Source organism: Aedes aegypti, chromosome 1 (assembly GCF_002204515.2).
Source record: "Aedes aegypti strain LVP_AGWG chromosome 1, AaegL5.0 Primary Assembly, whole genome shotgun sequence".
In the NCBI taxonomy this organism is placed as follows: Eukaryota; Metazoa; Arthropoda; class Insecta; order Diptera; family Culicidae; genus Aedes; species Aedes aegypti.
The window spans coordinates 276504570-276527441 of NC_035107.1; the positions used below are offsets into that span (position 1 = coordinate 276504570).

The window sequence follows — 22872 nt, forward strand, 5'->3', positions numbered from 1 at the left end:
TGTTGTTCCGTACAAGAAAAGTGGAAATTTCTTTGACAGAATTGATTCAATAAATTTCGATAGCGAGCTACATTTGAAATGACATTTCTTCACAACTGAATAGTGCGATATAAGAGAAATGATTTACTTGGCCATTTCTTGGAAAAAAATCCCACACGTCAAGATATTCGAACATTTTTTTATTCAGGCGCATAGTCTTCAGAACACTTCAAATGATTTTAATATATTCATACAGAGGACTATGTCTTTAATGCATAATAGGTTTATAAAAAATACAAATCTATAATATAATATATTGATACAAATATGATTTACAAAATAAATGAATTTCAATTTAAGTTAATGAATTATTCAAATTGAAGTTTTGAACAAACTAGAACTTATTATGAAATTAGATTAAGGCCGCACGGGACGTCATCATAATCACCCTATCCATTTCATGAAGCAAATCCCAAGAACCACTCTATATATCGATGCGAAAAATGTATCACTATGATTCTATATATGTAGTGCACAACCCAATAAATTTTCAGCTTCATCGGTTTACTAAAACTCGAGATTTGTTTCCACAAAGTTTTGATGATAATTGTTAGAGTGAGACAAAAGATAGGGAAAATAACACGGTCTCCCGTGTCACCTTAAGATGAAGATGCATTGAAGCCAAACCTCAAATTTTCAAGAACATAAATCTAGAGAAATAAACATCCGTTCAAGCTGAAAACTTAATCGATTGGTCACCACCAGCGTGACCAATTAGGTTTTCAGCTCGAACCGCTGCGCTGTCTGGTTCTCTAGATTTGTGCTCTTGAAAATTTGAGGTTTGGCTTCGATGGGTATTCACCTTAATTATTTCAGACCGATTTTACTTTGTGTAAATAAACCTCAATATTCTGTGTAAATAAATATTCTCACTGTGCGCTAAAAATAGCTGACTGAACTCAGCTTGGATTAGTCCTAAAAAGCAGCTGAATAATATGCTTGTTCAGTTGTTGATTAGAGTACCATGTGTATTCAGCTATGAGAGGTTTATATTTTGTACTGGACGATTTATTTATCAATTCTAGGATTGTGCAGATGGCAAGGCATACTGCCGATGATTGGAAGGTCTCGAGTTCGAATCCTGTATCCAGGCGATTTTTAAATATTGTTGTTATATTATTTGTATTGTGTTCACTACATTTGTGAAGCGCCTTGAACAATATTTTTTGATTTTAATTTGTTTTTAATTATTCAGGGTGTCTACTCGTTTACCGAAATGAAATTCCCTGATATTTCCAGGGTTTTCCAGGATTTATAAAATAATTCCAGGTTCGAGAAGAATTCTAATTTTATATGACCAAAACAAACTAATGACAATTTTAAAGTGTATTCACTCTTCTTGACATTTTAAAGCAATGTGATATTGTTATCAATGCTTACGTTCTGTTCAAATGAATTGTAATTAATCCATCATTATTTATTTCGCCTTTTATTTCGTTTGCTCTGTCCCCCATCGCAGTGTTGCATTTGAACGCGTTCAGTTCGCGTTCCAGTTCAAATTTTTGAACGAAAGATCAAGTAGGCTTGAACATTGAGCAGTTCAAAAGTTTGAACGCAAAAGAGCAGAAAAATGAACGCGAAAGGAAAATTGTTTTCATGGCAGATTAAAACAAATTTAACAGCAGAAATGTTTACTAGATATGTCAAGGAACATGAAAGGTTCCACTCAGTGCAGTTCAAGGTAGTACTTTTTAAGTTTTGTGCTTCAGTGTGCATTTTAAAGTGAACGGTTCGTGAGCAGCGGCCGAAACTTGCACGAGAGTTCAATGTTTACTGCGTTCACGTGCAAAATTAGAACGCGTTCAGTTCATTTTTGGCTCGCGTTCAGTTTAAAATGCATCACTGCCCCATCGTGTTCAGAACACTGATTGTCAAGCTCCCGGTTAATCAAATTCGACCTAACATTTAAATGTGGTAGGGTGCAGAGCATCGGAGCCATGATTCACTTTGGCATGATGGGTTTCTCTCGGCCGAATTGTCTGAAACTTTGCAATAAGAAGCACTTCAACTCGACGCATATGGTGGCCAAAAATGAGCTCAGTATTTTTCAAAAAAGCCTCTCTGTCGAAGTGAATCGAAAATGCCAAGAATAGGATTCGGTTTCTGATTTATATAAATGATGAATTGTTTGCATTTTATTCGAAAACGTTCAAGGGCTCCTAATGAACCATGATCCTAAAGAAATTTTAAATTGATAGTTGCTTAAATTCCAGATTACTTTTCCGGATTCGGTTCTTCCTATATTCAAGGTTCTGAATTCTTTCTCACTCTCACGATAATGGATTTCTCTCTTAAACATACAGTGAATCCACAATTAAGAATCACCCACAATTTATGAATCAGCTGCCTTTAAAGGACAAAATAGCAGTAAAAAATAGCACAAAACATCACGGAAACATTTTTGCTTATAATTTATTTTGAGTAAAATTGTTTACGTGATGTTTTGTGTTGATTTTTGTTGTTATTTTGTCATTTACAGTCAGCTGATTCATAAATTGTGGACGATTCTTAATTGTGGATCCACTGTATTTTCATCGAAAAGCTACCTTGCGAAATTCAAGCGTGTGCTAGAATAAGGGCGTAAGTCGCATGATCGAATTCTCTTCATCGATCCTCTCTTACGTGAATAAAGGTGACAAGATGCGGGTTTGTTAGCATTTTTTCACTTCAGACCGCTTGGCAGCGATGCGATCTTGCGTCCTGAGGTGAAAAATTGCTGACAAACTTGCGTCTTGCCACCTTTATTCACAGAAGAGAGTATCGATGAAGAGAAATCGATCATGCGACTTACGTCCTTATTCTAGCACACGCTTGAATTATCCGTCAACAAAACAAAGCGAAAATAGATAATCGCACACTTCCACAGTCGTGAAAAGTTTGTTTTCTCTTTCTCCTATCCACTTTCTCTGTGTCTATAGCCACGAGCCGATGTTGCTTTTATGCACCAAATTAACAACCGCTTTTATCAAGTTGATGTGGTAGCATGGATAGCGTGCACGCACCGCGGTTGTTTTAAGCAATGTTGTAGGCTCGAATCCCGTCGCCGACACCAGTTTTTGTTTATCCACAGTGATATTCTCGGAAGAAGTTGGTGAGCGAAAATATGATGGAGTTGAAAAGATATTAAAGAATGAGTTTCGGGTATCCTCCATCGCAATTCTAGGGTAAATAAGTGTGAGCGAAAAAAATGTTCACATGAAGAAGCGAAAAAGCATTTTTCTTACGTGCGAAAAATCGTAGATTTCGAAAATTCAGAACCCAGCCTAAAAAAATATTTTCTAATAATTTTGAAAATTGTCCATGAAGCAGGACTGAGTGTCTTGAAAATAGTTAATTCAGAAACATCTTGCTTGAAAAGAGAGACAATCAAAAAACGAAACGAAACCTAGAGGGAAGAAAAGGGTTTTTTTTCTTTATGGAATCAGACCTAATATTTCTCTGACAATATTGATAAAACTTTTTTGTTATTCCTTGAGATATTACTACAAATAATACTGTTTGTATGTCTGTATGCATTTCCAATGATTTTCTCAAGAAATTTCATCGGAAACTATCTCAGGTATAGATATTTTAATTTGAGAAATTTGCAGTTTTCTTCAGGAGTTCAAGTAATTCATAGTTCTCATAAAATAGCTTCAAGGATCGTCCTAAGGAATTCCTCCAAGAATTTTTGTATTGGATATCTCAAAATACAACCTGGATTTTTCCAAAAATAACCACAGAAATTAGCTTAGAGATTCCATCAAGAATTACTTCATATATAATTTCAGATATTTCGTCATCCCCCAAGGCTCCAGTTTTAAGCATGTTGGAATATTCAATCAGAAACTTCTCGAGAGATGCCTTCAGGGATTTATCAAGATTTCCTACAGAATAGTCCTTCATAATTTCAATTTTGACTTGGAATTTGTCTAAGGATACCTCTAAGGAATTACTCCAAAGATTGCTCCTAAGATTTCTTTGGAAATTTCACAGAACACAGAAATTTCTCAGGAAGTTTTCAAAGATTTGCCCAAGTATTCTTCAAGGAGTTTTTCTTGACAATTTCTAAAGAAATCTTACAAAATGAAAGCAATAATTTTCTGCAGCGTTAGTTTTTTGAAATTTTATTTGGTTTTATACACGTGAAGAAAAGTTTATGTACTCATTTTAAAATCTTCAAGTTAGTTTGTGTTGGTTTAAGTACGTTCATTTCGGGATGTGATGTGCTAACCGTGATATTGTTCAGCAATACCCCCACTAAGGATTACAGCTACACGTTGGACTGTCAGCGCGCTCGTGTTTCCTCTTGAACGATTCCGCGACGACGGAACGTTTCAGCTGAATGTTGGATCCGGTGAGTTCGTTTCAATTGGGCCTTACATGGCCTGTGTTTTATTAAGGGCTATTGGTGATCGGGTTTATTCCAATCAACTCAGATCGGCAAGCTGCACAATCTGCGGTCAATTTCGCTTCTGAGCATTTCAAAAATTATGCGAGAGTTATACTTATGACTACATCACTACTCTGGTGATCATAATAAAACTTGTTAAATAGAAAATGGGTTCTTGTTAGTCTACCGTGGGAATTTGGTAGAGCTGGTTGAAGCAGTTTTTACAATTTTGAACTACAGGATACTGTACTAACACTATATATGACATATTACCATATATTGGGTATTGGGGAGGGGTAGCATAAGGGAGTTAATTGAACTGTTGACTGGATGAAAGTGCGTGGGGTCGCCAGCCTTTTGTCATGAGAAAACAGCCTTAGTGTTGTCTTCCAAAGGTCTTCAAAGATTTTAACTAGCCCTATAACAACAAACCATCAGGTAGATCGTTCTATCCCGATATGATTCTGCAGCCATAGGTTATCCTTGCGCTGATGGTGGCTAAATAATCATCATCATCATCACAATTTCTAAAGAAATCTTGAGGGATTCCACGGAGGTATGCAAGTCGATTCTGATCGACCATTTCAAAAATATCTGAAACTTTGCACAGTTTTTCAGTTCCATCTAAATCGTCATTTTCCGATATCAAATCTTCAAGTTGAGTCACGACTAACTTTTCAAAAGGGTGTATGTGAAAATGGTTCAAAAATATTCAAAAAGCTGCACAGCAAAAACGGTTCGTTCGATTGTTGGACAACTAAAGAAACAACGTTAGACAACTAAATAAAGATTCCAAAAAAAATACACACAGTAAAAACAAATTTTTGTTTGCATTAAAAAACATAATTTTTGTCACAAAAACTCAAATATCAAACCCTATCGGAATACCAACGTAATTTTTTGAGGGAAAACGGTCCATTATATTAGCTATCTACCATAAAAATTTGGTGATGGTAAGCCAATAAACAAAAAGGTTATGACATTTCAAATATTTCACAAATTTGACACTTAGTGAATTTTTTTTTAATTATTGTTAATTTTTTTTAGGACCGCAGTTTGTTGCTGAATTTTTTGTTAAGGGTACCACATGAGGTTAACAAGTTGTTTTCATGATATTTTATTGAATTATTCATAACTATTATAGCATCTATTAGAAAGTTAGACGCGATCCAGTGTTGTGATCTAAAGTCTTGATAGTGTCATATTTTTGATTGTACGTAACTGAAGAAAAATTCTCTCAATAGTGTTGAAACCTTTTGATAAAAGAAACCTATAAGAAATCTAATATTGAAGACAAAAGCTACAAAAAAAGTTTTCTATACAGGTATACGACTAGTTTACCTGCAAAAAGTTTACCTCGTAGAGAACAAGGCGGGTCTATACTCAGGTGATCTAGTATACGTAAAGCAGGTCGGTTTTCTCGGCGCTGGTTTTCTCCACAAAGTTAAAATCTGATTACACCTGGGTATAGACCCGCCTTGGTAGAGAATAGACTTTGTTAATCATATTTGGGAGAAAGCGAGTAACTTCAAAAACATGATAGGTACATACCATGAACATACTCACGAAAAAGCTAAAAATATACTACCACTATGGTTATAAACGATTTAATTGTAAAATTTTTCTTCAGTCAAGCAAACGACACCAAACTAGTCAGTAAAAACTTAAAAGTGATTTTGTTTATTACAATCTAACGAGCAACATGAGTAGTCGCTTTCTCAACTGTTGCAGGCCGTTTGCAGAAAAAAAGTGTTCGAAAGAGCTACGAAATCTCACCGAAAGTACCATAGATAAACTGAAAGCGGCTGGTTATGCTCCAATGTCTACATTGAATACAAATTTACGCATTTGTACGTCCTGCCGTTTAAACGTTGACAAACGGGCAATCTGTACATCATCGGTGGATCAGGTTGCAGGAAGTTCGAAAACAACAACAACTGAGGAATTACTAGATGCACCGACAACAACTGAGGAGTTACCAGAAGTACCAAGTGCAGATAGTCTTGCCACGGTACCATCAGCGACATCTGTTTCAACAAATCAATCAGAAGATGAGTGCATCCAGAAGGTCAACATCGAACGCTTCAACGAAGGGATAGCTGGAATAAAAGTGACTCCGATTAAATGGACGAAGATGGTTTACGTCAATTATCCCGAGAAAAAATACCGTGAAATCAACGAAGCTGTACGAAGAAACCTCTTCAAATTAGGACCTGAGGATGTGGAGAATACAGACTACGATGAGGTAATTATGAATATGAAGGAAAGGTTCTCGAATCTAGCCACGACAAGGAAAGAAAAATTATTGATTTTGTCGATGCTGCCAAGCTCGTGGTCTATTCAAGACGCCATTGATGAGTTCAAAACCAATAGAAATACAGCAAAAGAGGCAAAACAATTAAAAAATAACTGTCTTGCAAATGCTAGGTCGAGTACTTCATTAACAGATGAGACAAAAGAAAAAATAAATCAATATTTTGAAGACGATGAAGTAAGTAGAGCTATGCCTGGCCAAAAAGATTATGTATCTGTAAAAAAAGATGGAAAGCGTCAAGCAATCCAAAAACGATTAATGATGACTACTTTGAAAGAAGCGCATACACGCTTCAAGGAAATTAACGAAAATATTAAGGTAGGTTTTTCCTCATTTGCAAGCCTTCGTCCAAGGCAATGCAAGCTTCTATCCAATTCAGGAACACATAATGTTTGTGTGTGCACAACACACGAAAATATTAACCTAATCTTACATAGTTTGAAAAGAATCAATTTATCAAAGGATATTAAAATGTTAACTGGTAGTCTTTTGTGTGAAAATACAACATCAAATTGCTATCTACGATCTTGTTCGGATTGTCCAGATTCTTCATCATTGGAAAATACTTTATTCGCTGAGTTTGAAGAAAATTATATTGATCAGTTATCATTTGAGCAATGGGTGACCACGGATAGGTGTGACCTAGAAACTATTGTAAAACCTGTAGATGAGTTTGTGTCATTTTTTTGCTTGAAATTAGAAAGTTTAATTCCTCACGACTTTATTAAAACAGAGCAATCCCGCTTTTTAAAAAATACGAAAAATACATTACAAGATGGTGAATTTTTAGTCATTTGTGATTTTTCTGAAAACTATAGCTTTGTATTGCAAGATGAAGTGCAGTCCCATCACTGGAACGTACAACAAGCTACAATTCATCCATTCGTTATTTATTTCAATGGAAGTACGCAAATTGAACATTTTAGTTTTATTGTAATTTCCGAAGATTTAAGACACGACTCAGTATCTGTAAATTTCTGTATCTGTAAATTTGCAAAATTATCATTTTGTTTTACTACTACTGAAGAGTACGAATTAACGGCATCAGAGCTCAGCGAGCAATATAATAACGCGAAAACGATCCAAGGAACCCAAAAATTTCACTGTTTCATTCCATTGTCAGAAAATAAAATTAAAGCAAAACTATACAATAAATAAATAAATAAGTATTAATAAAATGTTTTCATGATCTCATAACGCATACCCAAATCCAAAACTTTTAAAGTTTATATATAACATTTAGAAACTCATCGATCATACTCTAAAAAAAAATATCCTGGTAAAAAAAAAAATTTATTTTCGTGTAATCTGGACTTAAAAAACCGAAGCGGGTCTTCCTAGAAGAAATTCTGTGCGAATCTTTGGAAGATCTATTAGAGTAACAGCTGAAGAATTCGGATGAAGAGTTAGTGAAAAAAATAGCTCGAGGAAGTCCTAGAATAGTCTTTGGATTTTTTTTTCCAAAGAACAAAATTTTCCCTGGGAAAATAACTGGAGAAAGTAAAGTAGAAATTTTCAAGGATTTTCTGAACCACATTATGGAAACATTTCTTTAAGCATCCTTTGAAAACTTGCTGGTAGAATTGGTAGAGGATTCTCTTGAAGAATTTCTGGAGAGAAACCTGTATGAAGAATTAGTTGAATAGAATCGTAAGATAGCAAGAGAAGAGATACTTTCGAGACCATTTTGGTTAAAATTGAGACCTTAGAGACCTTTCATAAAAAAGAGACTTTTAAGAGATTTGCATAAAAATAGAGACCAAGTCTCTAAAGAGAAACCTGCTATCAGCCTTAGATACGTGAATCCTTTACTGATCAAATATACCTAGAGATGTTTGATGTACTGATAAAGCGATGGACCTTATTCGGAAAGATCCTCATAGCTCAAGTAGCGTTTTGATGGCGGCGCAGCCGAATTTTTTTTATAGTAGAGAGTTTTTTTGGCAAATTATAATTATCTCTGGAATTTGACGCAAAGCTCCTTTGCAGTGAACATATTCTACCATGAATTACTGCCTCAAATGGAAACATTTCTTTAAGCATCCTTTGAAAACTTGCTGGTAGAATTGGTAGAGGATTCTCTTGAAGAATTTCTGGAGAGAAACCTGTATGAAGAATTAGTTGAATAGAATCGTAAGATAGCAAGAGAAGAGATACTTTCGAGACCATTTTGGTTAAAATTGAGACCTTAGAGACCTTTCATAAAAAAGAGACTTTTAAGAGATTTGCATAAAAATAGAGACCAAGTCTCTAAAGAGAAACCTGCTATCAGCCTTAGATACGTGAATCCTTTACTGATCAAATATACCTAGAGATGTTTGATGTACTGATAAAGCGATGGACCTTATTCGGAAAGATCCTCATAGCTCAAGTAGCGTTTTGATGGCGGCGCAGCCGAATTTTTTTTATAGTAGAGAGTTTTTTTGGCAAATTATAATTATCTCTGGAATTTGACGCAAAGCTCCTTTGCAGTGAACATATTCTACCATGAATTACTGCCTCAATTTTTTTTCCCTGATTGTAATCAAAATTCCCTGAGAATTCCAGGTTTTTCCAGGTTGAATAAAATTCCCTGATAGTTACAGGTTTTCTGTATAAACACTTCTATGCTATGTCAATGATAGAAGTGGAATGTTTGTAAACATTCTAAAATTTCATCATGGGAAATGATAATTTACGAATTACCCACCCCTAGAAACATCCCTGCCCCAAAAGATGATATGCCAGGCAAACTTGCATTGAGTATTCAGTGCTTCATTTTATCGTTTCTGCACTTCTGAATCGTATACTAACCACTCAAGCATTGAAACCACTTCGTTCCATCACCTATCCTAACGCACCCTCACTTACCTCCATATGCTCGGCCAGGTCCAGCATCTGCTCCCGGGTCCGCTCGCACAGGATATGACCCAGGGTGTTGCGCCACTCGACGGCATGATCGATAATGCTTTTAATTAACGGCTGCAAATTAATCCGTATCGATTTGATGTCGTGATAGGGCCGGTGCCGCTCCAGGTCGTTCACGATCTGCGTGTAGAAGATGAACTTCTCGTCCAGCCGGACCAGCGGCAGGTTCTGAGAGAGAAACTTTTCGCAGACGCTCAACTTCTCGTACATCCAGAGGTTTTTGTACTTTTGCCAGCTGAAAAAACAAACATCGGCGCCAGGAAGCAACGGGAAACGGAAAGGCAAACATTATTAGGGACCAAAGTCTTCCCGGCACGGAACGCGGTCCATAAATTTTGAACCGGACCGGACGGGAAACCCGAAACGCAATGAAATATTACCATTTTAAATACACCAGAACATCGGCCACTAAATTTTGGATAGTTTGTTGCAAGTTTATAACAAGTTCGCAAACTTTCGGAATCTGTAATGTAGAGGGCGGGGAGGGCGAAAAGGAAGAAAACAGGAAAAAAGAAGAATAAGAGACGGGTAAACAAATTTATCAAAGTCAAATAAAATATCGATAAATTGTGCAAAACTGCAGCGTGTTCTACAACTGGAATGGGATGAGAATGCGAGAAGGACGAGGTTCCAGGTATGACGAGGCGATGCATGGACCAAGGAAGTGCAACTATTGAGTTATAACTTCGTCGTTACTCATCGAGAAGTGGTGAACGCTTTTGCTCCGGGTGATGGGGGCAGAGGTTCTCAAATATTTCGATTTTTACGCAGCAAAAGTCACTGCAAATTTGCCAGTAATCATTAAAATATCCTGAGATTTTTTTTGAAAAAGCTAAAAAAATTCTGATGACGAATTCTTCCTGGATTTTCTACAGTATCCTTCCAGGATTCACATTAAATCTTTCAACAAATCTTATCCAAAGTTTCAAGGATTCTCATAAGAAACATTGCTTAGATCTCATCTGGAATCAGGAATTTCATCACAACTCTTCCAGTTTTCCCAAAAAGGTTGTTCCAGGATTCTCATTAAAATATTTCCAGGATTCTCATCAGAATCCAACCAGGGTGTTCAACAGAAACAATCCAGTATTGTCATCAGAAACCATTCAGGTATTTCATTAGAAGCCTTCTAGGATCATTATCAGTATCTATTTAGGCTTTACAGGAATCCCAGCAGGAATTTATGTGATAATCTGTGTAGCTATTTAATAAATAAAAAAATAGGAGAATCACCTAAGCAGATTGCAGGATAAATCTTCATATAAATCCCTGGATGCTTTCTATGTTGAATCTCCGAAGTAATTCTAGCAAACATTAAACATTCTTCTAGAGAAATACCTGCAAGAAATTCTGGGGGAAAATCGGAATGCGTTATTGGAAGAATTCCTAAAAAAAACTATCCTGCAGATTAGAAGGAGAGTTCCTGTCATTGCACTTCGTTTTAACCTTTATCTTTCGTAGAATTTGCAATTGTTTTCCAAATGGCTTCTGTTCTATTCCCTGCTTGCAATCATGAAATTCGTGAAAACCTCTTTCACTTTGATCGCTCCTGTCATGCGATTGAGAACGTCCAACCCCGTGAACGGATTCGGGTGCAGAGATGAGTGATGGGTTGGCAAAGTTTGACCGAATCCTCCCGCACGTTCACGTAGTCGGTCGTCCTCATCGAATTGCATACACTTCTGCAGACGTGCACGGCATGACAGTTTGGAACGGAATTTTTCTGCAGAAAAGCTGCGCTATCCATGTGCAAAATGTGTCTCACTTCAACTGCCATGTACCCAAATAGGAGGGGAACGTGTCCTTCCCGCATATCAAATTCACTTTGTTGTCGAACGGTGGGGAACTCACCGTTCACGCCCGGATGAATTCATATTCAACCCCCTACTTACCTGCACGATGTCTTCGAAGAACGTAAAGATGAACGTTTCATTGTTGCATTTGGTGTCCGGACACGGAAGACAGGTTTCGGTCATCCACCGGCGAAAGCTCTTGAGCCTGTTTGGTGAGAACGTACCAAAGGAGAAAAGTTTTTAATTGAATTCAAAGAGTTACACTCCTGAGAAGGATGCCTAATGGACTTGGAGTGGTTGTGCTGAGGTGTAATGTAGCAGCAATTGAGATGGTTCTCGTTTGTTAGTTCGTGCGGATAGTAATTGATAGGGATGCATGTTGTTTGGGAAAGTTTGTTACAGTTAATTGGAGGAAAAGGTGCTGTGCATCAAGATTTAACCACTAATGGCAGCTTTTAGGAAAATGTAAAATTGTCATTCATGACGACAGGCGTCAAAACAATCACTCATGTTCAGAAGATTCAGAAGATTCAGAAGATTCAAAAGATTCAGAAGATTCAGGAGGTTCAGAAGATTCAGAAGATTCAGAAGATTCAGAAGATTCAGAAGATTCAGAAGATTCAGAAGATTCAGAAGATTCAGAAGATTCAGAAGATTCAGAAGATTCAGAAGATTCAGAAGATTCAGAAGATTCAGAAGATTCAGAAGATTCAGAAGATTCAGAAGATTCAGAAGATTCAGAAGATTCAGAAGATTCAGAAGATTCAGAAGATTCAGAAGATTCAGAAGATTCAGAAGATTCAGAAGATTCAGAAGATTCAGAAGATTCAGAGATCAGAAGATTCAGAAGATTCAGAAGATTCAGAAGATTCAGAAGATTCAGAAGATTCAGAAGATTCAGAAGATTCAGAAGATTCAGAAGATTCAGAAGATTCAGAAGATTCAGAAGATTCAGAAGATTCAGAAGATTCAGAAGATTCAGAAGATTCAGAAGATTCAGAAGATTCAGAAGATTCAGAAGATTCAGAAGATTCAGAAGATTCAGAAGATTCAGAAGATTCAGAAGATTCAGAAGATTCAGAAGATTCAGAAGATTCAGAAGATTCAGAAGATTCAGAAGATTCAGAAGATTCAGAAGATTCAGAAGATTCAGAAGATTCAGAAGATTCAGAAGATTCAGAAGATTCAGAAGATTCAGAAGATTCAGAAGATTCAGAAGATTCAGAAGATTCAGAAGATTCAGAAGATTCAGAAGATTCAGAAGATTCAGAAGATTCAGAAGATTCAGAAGATTCAGAAGATTCAGAAGATTCAGAAGATTCAGAAGATTCAGAAGATTCAGAAGATTCAGAAGATTCAGAAGATTCAGAAGATTCAGAAGATTCAGAAGATTCAGAAGATTCAGAAGATTCAGAAGATTCAGAAGATTCAGAAGATTCAGAAGATTCAGAAGATTCAGAAGATTCAGAAGATTCAGAAGATTCAGAAGATTCAGAAGATTCAGAAGATTCAGAAGATTCAGAAGATTCAGAAGATTCAGAAGATTCAGAAGATTCAGAAGATTCAGAAGATTCAGAAATTCAGAAGATTCAGAAGATTCAGAAGATTCAGAAGATTCAGAAGATTCAGAAGATTCAGAAGATTCAGAAGATTCAGAAGATTCAGAAGATTCAGAAGATTCAGAAGATTCAGAAGATTCAGAAGATTCAGAAGATTCAGAAGATTCAGAAGATTCAGAAGATTCAGAAGATTCAGAAGATTCAGAAGATTCAGAAGATTCAGAAGATTCAGAAGATTCAGAAGATTCAGAAGATTCAGAAGATTCAGAAGATTCAGAAGATTCAGAAGATTCAGAAGATTCAGAAGATTCAGAAGATTCAGAAGATTCAGAAGATTCAGAAGATTCAGAAGATTCAGAAGATTCAGAAGATTCAGAAGATTCAGAAGATTCAGAAGATTCAGAAGATTCAGAAGATTCAGAAGATTCAGAAGATTCAGAAGATTCAGAAGATTCAGAAGATTCAGAAGATTCAGAAGATTCAGAAGATTCAGAAGATTCAGAAGATTCAGAAGATTCAGAAGATTCAGAAGATTCAGAAGATTCAGAAGATTCAGAAGATTCAGAAGATTCAGAAGATTCAGAAGATTCAGAAGATTCAGAAGATTCAGAAGATTCAGAAGATTCAGAAGATTCAGAAGATTCAGAAGATTCAGAAGATTCAGAAGATTCAGAAGATTCAGAAGATTCAGAAGATTCAGAAGATTCAGAAGATTCAGAAGATTCAGAAGATTCAGAAGATTCAGAAGATTCAGAAGATTCAGAAGATTCAGAAGATTCAGAAGATTCAGAAGATTCAGAAGATTCAGAAGATTCAGAAGATTCAGAAGATTCAGAAGATTCAGAAGATTCAGAAGATTCAGAAGATTCAGAAGATTCAGAAGATTCAGAAGATTCAGAAGATTCAGAAGATTCAGAAGATTCAGAAGATTCAGAAGATTCAGAAGATTCAGAAGATTCAGAAGATTCAGAAGATTCAGAAGATTCAGAAGATTCAGAAGATTCAGAAGATTCAGAAGATTCAGAAGATTCAGAAGATTCAGAAGATTCAGAAGATTCAGAAGATTCAGAAGATTCAGAAGATTCAGAAGATTCAGAAGATTCAGAAGATTCAGAAGATTCAGAAGATTCAGAAGATTCAGAAGATTCAGAAGATTCAGAAGATTCAGAAGATTCAGAAGATTCAGAAGATTCAGAAGATTCAGAAGATTCAGAAGATTCAGAAGATTCAGAAGATTCAGAAGATTCAGAAGATTCAGAAGATTCAGAAGATTCAGAAGATTCAGAAGATTCAGAAGATTCAGAAGATTCAGAAGATTCAGAAGATTCAGAAGATTCAGAAGATTCAGAAGATTCAGAAGATTCAGAAGATTCAGAAGATTCAGAAGATTCAGAAGATTCAGAAGATTCAGAAGATTCAGAAGATTCAGAAGATTCAGAAGATTCAGAAGATTCAGAAGATTCAGAAGATTCAGAAGATTCAGAAGATTCAGAAGATTCAGAAGATTCAGAAGATTCAGAAGATTCAGAAGATTCAGAAGATTCAGAAGATTCAGAAGATTCAGAAGATTCAGAAGATTCAGAAGATTCAGAAGATTCAGAAGATTCAGAAGATTCAGAAGATTCAGAAGATTCAGAAGATTCAGAAGATTCAGAAGATTCAGAAGATTCAGAAGATTCAGAAGATTCAGAAGATTCAGAAGATTCAGAAGATTCAGAAGATTCAGAAGATTCAGAAGATTCAGAAGATTCAGAAGATTCAGAAGATTCAGAAGATTCAGAAGATTCAGAAGATTCAGAAGATTCAGAAGATTCAGAAGATTCAGAAGATTCAGAGATTCAGAAGATTCAGAAGATTCAGAAGATTCAGAAGATTCAGAAGATTCAGAAGATTCAGAAGATTCAGAAGATTCAGAAGATTCAGAAGATTCAGAAGATTCAGAAGATTCAGAAGATTCAGAAGATTCAGAAGATTCAGAAGATTCAGAAGATTCAGAAGATTCAGAAGATTCAGAAGATTCAGAAGATTCAGAAGATTCAGAAGATTCAGAAGATTCAGAAGATTCAGAAGATTCAGAAGATTCAGAAGATTTAGAAGATTCAGAAGATTCAGAAGATTCAGAAGATTCAGAAGATTCAGAAAATTCAGGAGATTCAGAAAATTCAGAAGATTTAGAAAATTTAGAAGATTCAGAAGGTTCAGAAGATTCAGAAGATTCAGAAGATCCAGAAAATTCAGAAGATTCAGAGTCGATGTCTTCCAGGATGTATTTCAACTTCAACTTCAAGGAGCTAGTCAGAAAGCTCGCCATGAAGTTCCAAAATCATTAAAAAAATATTTGCAGGATGTCCTCTAGATTGTCCTTCACATCGCCCTTTCAAAAGTCTTCCAAGAAGTTTTCAGAGAAAACATTTACGATGTTTTCAATAATTTCGCTTAGATATCATGCGGGAAGTTTTCTGGGATTACTCCTGGAAATCCTTTAAGGAGTGTTTTTGGATTTATATTGCTGCAACAATAGTGGAATTGGAGCTCCTAGTATTCAGGCTAATGGTATTTTGAAACGTGGCTTTCGGACTAGTATTATAAAAGTAGGTGTAGTTAAGTCGAAAGTGAGTTGAGTTTGAATTCATATCAGTCCAGAATCAGTTTCAATTGTAATTTAAAATAAATTAATTGTCACATCTTGTTGCATGTAATCGAGATTTCCTATCAATGTTTAGCAATTATTATAAGTCAAGTGGGACAGTGCAAATTGATGAACGGAAATGAATTTTCCATTGTTATACACCGAACTTCAATTACTGGACGATGTTCACAATATAGCATAAGGATACAGAAGTTATCATTTCGCTTATCATTGATGTTTCCTGATTTCATTTAGATTGAGCACCCTCAAACAGCTCTACTCCAATCTGTGAAACTAATCAAAACACCACAAATTGCAACTCGCAAGTTCATTCTCATTGTACATCACAAACTAATAAAACAATGCGCACATGCTGCTCTCCAGCACACCCAAACACAAAAGCTAGATATTTTAGATGCAATATAAACCCCATCCAACCGCACCGAGCTTCGTCATTACACCATCGTTTTACTGCATCCCCCATCTGTGTGTTTGTGTGTGGCTCTCTTACCTCTGCAAAAAGTCCGTAACGGACTGAATCGCGATACCGTACACTTCGGCTGCCGTGGGCTTCATCTGGATCTCCGGAACCTCCAGGATGGCGTCCACCTCGAACAGCGGGCGGTCCTGCTGCAGATCAAACATAAACTTCTCCAGGTTTCGGGTGGTGAATCTGGTTCGTTCAAATGGAGAAAATAGCATTATTAGGGCAAACGCTCCCTTAGTGGAGGTAGCTCCAATAGTGGAGGTAGTGTGTTTTGGCATGTTTCGCGCTAATAAATGATTATGTGATATTTTTGTATTATGTACGATGCGAAAATGATACAAGTAATCGAATAATATTCATGAAATTTAACCGTAAAACTATTTAAAACAATTATTTTGCTTAATTTTTTTGCTCCTTTGCACCTATAGTGGTGCATCAGTACCCATAGTGGAGGGTCCCATAAGAAATCAATGGTTTGCGCCACTAAAGGAACCATCCTTAAAATATACCTCCACTAAAGGAACAGTGTTCCTATTATTGGTGCAAGGCTTTTTGCAGGGAAATTTCAAATGAATCGTGATTTTTATACATTTGAATGATAGAAGGATTTGAGATCTATCGAATGATACGTTAAAATCATATATTTCATGATCTTAACACCGTGTTTTAGCAGTTTTCCCTTAGGTGCACCACTAATGGTACACTTGCCCTAGTTGTTGGCAGCGTTGTAAGGGTATGTGATATTTGGAATTCTGCGTAGACATGCCAACCCGAATTGAATTTGAACCCAAAAAAAAAAAAAAACAAACCAGAACCCGTCTCTTTTATGTACCGTATAGGGCATATTTTGTCAATCTCACAGACTATACAGTAAAAAACGATTTTAAAATTCACTAGTCGCAAATTCTAACAAATAATAAGATATTACGCGAATTTTTTTTTTAGTTTCGTTCTGAAAAATCCTGTGCTATATCGGATTTTTCATGTACCTACTTTTCCATATTTCGTTTCGTATCTACATGAAAAAAAAAGAATGCATATCTCCTACCCTCACAACGTTGCATTCGGAGCATCGCTTGGAAACGCTCTTACCTGGTGAAACAGCCAAAGACCTGCTTCTCCCAGTAATTGTAATAGTACTTCATCTGCCGGCACTCGCCCGTGAACGTTCCGAGAACCAAACTTTCTAATTTAATCAGTATGGGTCCTATTGAGTCGTAAAGTTTCGCCAGTTTGGTTGTTTTCTCGTTCCGCTCCAACTCCAGGGCCTGAAAGTAGTCAGGGCAGGGCCGTACCCCGTCGTCCGGCGGTCCCTCCCGGATGGAGACGCGCTTCGGTTTCTTCGCCGGTGGTTTCTCCGGTTGTTCTCCGGCGCTGTTGTCTTCCGCTTGACTTGCACCGACAGATGGCGCTGTAGCTATTTGCTGCTGCTGTTGGTGTTGTTGGTGATGGGACGAATGGCGGTGGTGGTGATGGTGATGATGGTGATGGTGAGGCTGTGGCTCTTTTGGCTGGCTCGGAGTTTTCAGCACGATATCCGCCGTGGCCGAACGCTTCTCCTTGGCCTGGGCCACCTTCATCTCGAACATGGCGAATGATTCCAGCTTATCGATTTGTGATTTTATATCGCTGCTGATGTGGCCAATTTGGGATACCATCGACGATAAACTTTTCATAAACTTTCGGATGGCGAGTGGGAGCATTGGGGAGGAAAATGCAGCATTATTATGGGATTCGGGCTTAGGGAGTTAGGTAGTATAAACCTTTGCGTATCCAACGTCTGGACTTCCAAATATTCAATCAGGTGTCAAAAAGTCATTATACAACCGATTTTTTCAATGTCAATGACATCCGTTCCTGATTTATATCAATTTGAAAGTGCTTAAAATTTCGCATAAATAGGGAGTCGTTCCTAGTTATGGACCCTTTGCGTATTAAGGATCCCCCACAGAAAAAAAACATGAAATTAACACTCAAATCAAATCAACCTTATTTCTATAAAAAAATTCATAAGGAAACTTTGTGTGCATTGTTAGATAGCAATTTTGAAGTGGAGACTGAAGTCATGGATCCTGTTGTTAGGCTGAACAAGACGTACGTCTGAGATTTCATTGAAAAAAAGAGTCGAGAATGAAGTTAAGCTACTAAAAGGTCCTTCGGAACCGGAATAAATTAGGAACTATTACGTGAACAGGTTCCAAAATGCAGCCCATGTAAATTGAGACAAATCGGATGGTTTGATTGATTATCAGAAAATCGGTTGGAAAATGAGTTTTCAACAGCTCAAAAACAGATATTGGTTACACAAAGGTTAAGGGAGAATGGGAAACACTCACCTGCTGACATCGTTCGCAGTACGCGGGGATGTTGAACGACTGCCACGTGAATCGGCCTAATCCGGCTTGAATAATTGTCTCGACTTCGTACAGGTGACCTCGGAGGAAATGGATCTGCGAAGGAACAGCAGTAAGTATAGAGTAGATATAGATAGAGAGAGCTTTGAATAGCGCACAAGTCGCAGGGAAAGTGAAATATGTGGAAAGATTTGGGGCAGTAGTTCACAATGTTTATCCGAAGTGTTACATGCGATAGTCGTGTTTTCACCGGTTTTAATGAAGAAAAAAATATAAAATTAATAATCCTACTTATAATTCAATGTAATTTTGAGTAATACTAGTTTGTAGTGTTATGTTTATGTATGCAAAATATTATCTCGATCTGTCAAGTACGCCACAAATCTTGGGTGCGGTGATCGATAATCATGGTCAGTCGCACAGATGGATCGGCAAAAGGCTTGGAATCCACCATTTTACCGTGTTCCGACGACGAAGACCATCGAGGGGCGTACTGGAAGCGGCCGAAAACCGAAAACGGAATACACAGAGAAGACGCGGATGATAAGGCAGTGCTTCAAGAATAACACGAACCTTTCAACCGTGGCCAAAAAAGCCAAGTCGCCGAAGTAGTTCGTCCAGCAGACCATGACGTGGGCTGGGCTACGTGTTACTGACAAGCAAAACACGGTGGCCAAATTGCGTACGCAGAAGCTTTACCGTGAGTGGCTGGTCATTAGACTGGCCCAGCTCAGTATGGGAGAAAATAAAATGATACAATTCCACGGGGCACCCCCAGAGTTTCTCCTTAGAATTAGAGGAAGATTTACTGAAAATTTCAGCTCATTTGGTCGTCCCATGGACTGGCGCATTTTATTTAAAGTTAATATGGGATTTCCAGCTCAAACATATGGGAAACAGTACATCATCTACTGTTTGGCTAAGGTAAATAGTTGATCGCGTCAAATTGAACCCAGAATGTCAAAAATACTGCTTGATACCATAGCAAACAATATAATAGAAGTAGAATCATGATTAAAATTGAGAAAGTTGGTGTTTTAACTATATGAAGTAGATCTGCAATACAGCTCTGTATTTCTTCAACATAGCATGATGGTTACCACTAGGCACATCATCGCCACCTATGACGCTGGGCGAGCTGCTGAACAAGGTGCATGCATATATATAAGATTAACTTTCAACAACTGAAAATAAGCTCATATCTAGGTACAACCTTCTGCAATTATGTTCATTAGGGTATCAACTAGTGTATTTGTAATTCTGGGCCCAATTGAAAATGATAAATTAGTATACAGAACGAAACAGTGACGAAGAGTCAATTTTCATTATAGTTGAAACAAAAATCTCATACAAACTTCGAATTGAATGCACCAGCTGGCGTCGCAACCAATTGAGTTGAAATTCTTTTTATTTTAAGACCTTTTTTATTACCCTATGGCTAATATCTAGGGGTGCCCTTTTTACAACTTTTTTTTTGTTTAAGGGCCAATTTAAGGGTCATGGACGACGAGACGTACATCAAGGTGGACAACAAACACATCTCCGGCCTCGAGTTTGTTTTGTCGGTATATCCCGCATGGAGGTTTCGGAAAATTTCTGGAAGCTCGTGCCATTATACCAAGCCTGTAATGGATTGGTACGAAGCGAAAGGCGATTATGTGGTCCCGAATGAGGCGAACCCGCCAAATATACCAGAACTACGTCCGATTGAAAAGTTCGGACGGTAATGGAGAGTTGAAGAGAAACGGAAAAACATTCAAAACCGATGAAGCTATGAAGAAAAACTGGGAGAAATTGTGTAAGAAAAATGGGCAAAGCCTCACCCAAAATCTCATGAGCAGCGTTAAGAGAAATGTATGAGCGTTCAGCTTGGGGAAGGAAATTTAATAAATAAATTATGTCAAAACATAGGTAATATATATTAATTATTCCCTAAAAAATTGAGAAGTATTCGATTTAAAATAAATTTTGGTGATCATTTGTGTGTCTCATTTTCTTTCGAGTCACGTCTTTATTTAAAGAAATTCCAGAATGATTTTCTTCAAGATTTTGTCTTGAAATGTTCCAACAAACATTAAATAGATCTTCCTGTGATTTTAGCGAACGCTTCTGAACATTGTTTTATAGTAATATCTATGGGATTTCCTACGTGAATTTTTCTCGAGATTCTTCTAAATATTTCTTCCCAAGTTATCCCAGCTGATCATGGTGGTGGAAGCCTTAAACTTCAGAAAAATACTAGACGGTATTTCCAACGAAGCTCTGAAGGCAACCATCCAAGAAAACAGGGAAATGCTCAGGACCGCGCTGTAAAAAATCAATCCAAAAAGTGCTAGAGAGAGTAATCTAAATCTAATGGCTTACAATAATAGAAATATTAGTAGTAGAACGCTAGTAGCATGGTTGTCGCCAAACTGATTTTAATTTTTATCACCTTAAATTATGTTTTTTCATAGTTTGTTCAATACCATGACGTTGTTTTGGTTTTTCAAATTAATCTGACACTTTGAGGCCCGTTACTCACGCTGTCAGTTCATGGCAAACTAGATGTTGGTAACACGAACAGCAGCGACATTAGCATTCTTAGGTTAATGCTTCTACTCTTACAATACACCCGATAGAACAGAACAACCTGTATGATATGCAGCTCGGCTTTCAAAAAGGTATTTAGATCCATTGTCGCTAAATCGCCTAACATATGTGTGTACCGTAAAACGGGGTAACTTTGATAGTTTTTTCGAAGAAAACTTGAATATTTTTGCATGCTGTTTCAAAGATTTACAATTTATATTTTTAAAACAAGTACTGGCATCCTAGCTATCAATTACAGTCGATAAATTGGCAAAAGATTCATTTTGAATGGATGTATAATTTTTCATATAATCGAAAGCTGGTTTTCTGTTTTGGGGTAACTTTGATAATGGAGTATGATTCGAACAAAATTGAATGAATAACGAACATTTGTAGGGCATTGCATACCTCTAGGCGTTTAACGTTATATGGAAATTTCTGACTTAGATTACAAAAATGCTCCCAGTTTGTGAATATGCATTTGAGACCGTATTCAAGTTCTATGATAACTAGGCTATCAAAGATAAGTGGCCAACTATTCAAAACTACATCAAATAGTGATCGTAGAACAGATTGTTTGTAAGCGTTTTGAAAATGCTAAAATTGTGTAAATTTTTTAAATTCGTATAAAAAGCCTAAAATGTTCTTGATTCAAATGAAAACCGCTCTTACATGAAGTGTCATACTAATATTCTTTAGTTTTGCATTCGTTTTGCTTAACTGATTAACAGAAATTATGATATTTTATTTAGTATGCAGTGGGTAACGCACTATCAAAGTTACCCGCATTATCAAAGTTACCCCGTTTTACGGTATGTGTTGCTTCTGTCGGTTGTTGTTTCTGAAAACTCTCTTTGAATTATTCTGAATCATCTGAGCGCTTGTGAAAGTACAGTTTTTGTAAAGCTGCATCATCGTTACACATTAAAATTTGTAAATTGACTGCCGTTTTCGTGATAAAAGTGGAAATATATTGTTTGATCTGTATCGCCATGGATTATAAAAAGTGCCACCTCCCCATCAACACAAAATATCAGCTGCATTTGCTGTAATGGTCTGTGCGCCGCTGTTCATCATGCTATATGTGTTGGATTTAATACAGATCAATTTGTTGCTGTATCACCGCCAAACAAAAATAGTTATTGGCTGTGTGACGAATGTCTGGTTGAATTCGTACTATGGAGACAAAACCATATGAAACGGAATCGGTATCAATCGCATTAGCACCCGTACTTGAACGTGATGTAGAAGAGCTGAAGTCCAAAGTTGAATGCTTACTTCACATGCGAATTCAATTGTCGGAGATGAGAAGTTCGATTTGCTGTTTATATTAGTTAGCGACTGTTTCGGAAGAAGATGTTCAATGCATGGTTTGTCGATGTTTAGAAGTTATTTGTGTTTTATGGCTGTAGCGGTCATGCGACTCAAAGGAAAAGGGAGTCTTTAGAAGCAAATGGTGGAAACGAATAGGTGCATAGGCGTAGCAAGGGAGCGACAAGATAGAAAATTTTAATTAGGGTTTCAATGCTAGTAATGGACCCCTTAGTAGCTGAAATTCATTCTAGACGCTTTTCCGCAATGATATCTCAAACGCATATACGTTTTGTGGAGTCTAACAACAAATTCAATGTCTTTACTCCATAGTACGTCTATGAAACATACAAAATCATTCGCTTTTTCCAGCGAAATATGCATTTGAAAAACTGTTGTCCGAATGCCTATTATGGACCCTCCCGGGGTCCATAATAGGATTGTTTACAAATTTGACGTTGCGTATTATGGACCCTCCATTTGATTCCCATGTAATCCGGCTCGCTGCCGACGAGCCTATTATGGACCCACCTGGA

General features: G+C 36.9%; 1 protein-coding gene across 1 annotated transcript in view; it reads right to left on the reverse strand.

The window, feature by feature from the left end:
* LOC110674134 (dynein heavy chain 10, axonemal) overlaps positions 1–22872 on the reverse strand; it is a 363130-nt gene that overhangs the window by 186152 nt on the left and 154106 nt on the right. The window contains exons 22-27 of the mRNA XM_021837893.1: positions 18437–18550; positions 17193–17779; positions 16125–16286; positions 11525–11630; positions 10013–10095; positions 9576–9867 (exon numbers count right to left, since the gene is read on the reverse strand). Coding sequence (XP_021693585.1) covers positions 9576–9867; positions 10013–10095; positions 11525–11630; positions 16125–16286; positions 17193–17779; positions 18437–18550 — 1344 coding nt within the window. The remainder of the gene's footprint in view (positions 1–9575; positions 9868–10012; positions 10096–11524; positions 11631–16124; positions 16287–17192; positions 17780–18436; positions 18551–22872) is intronic.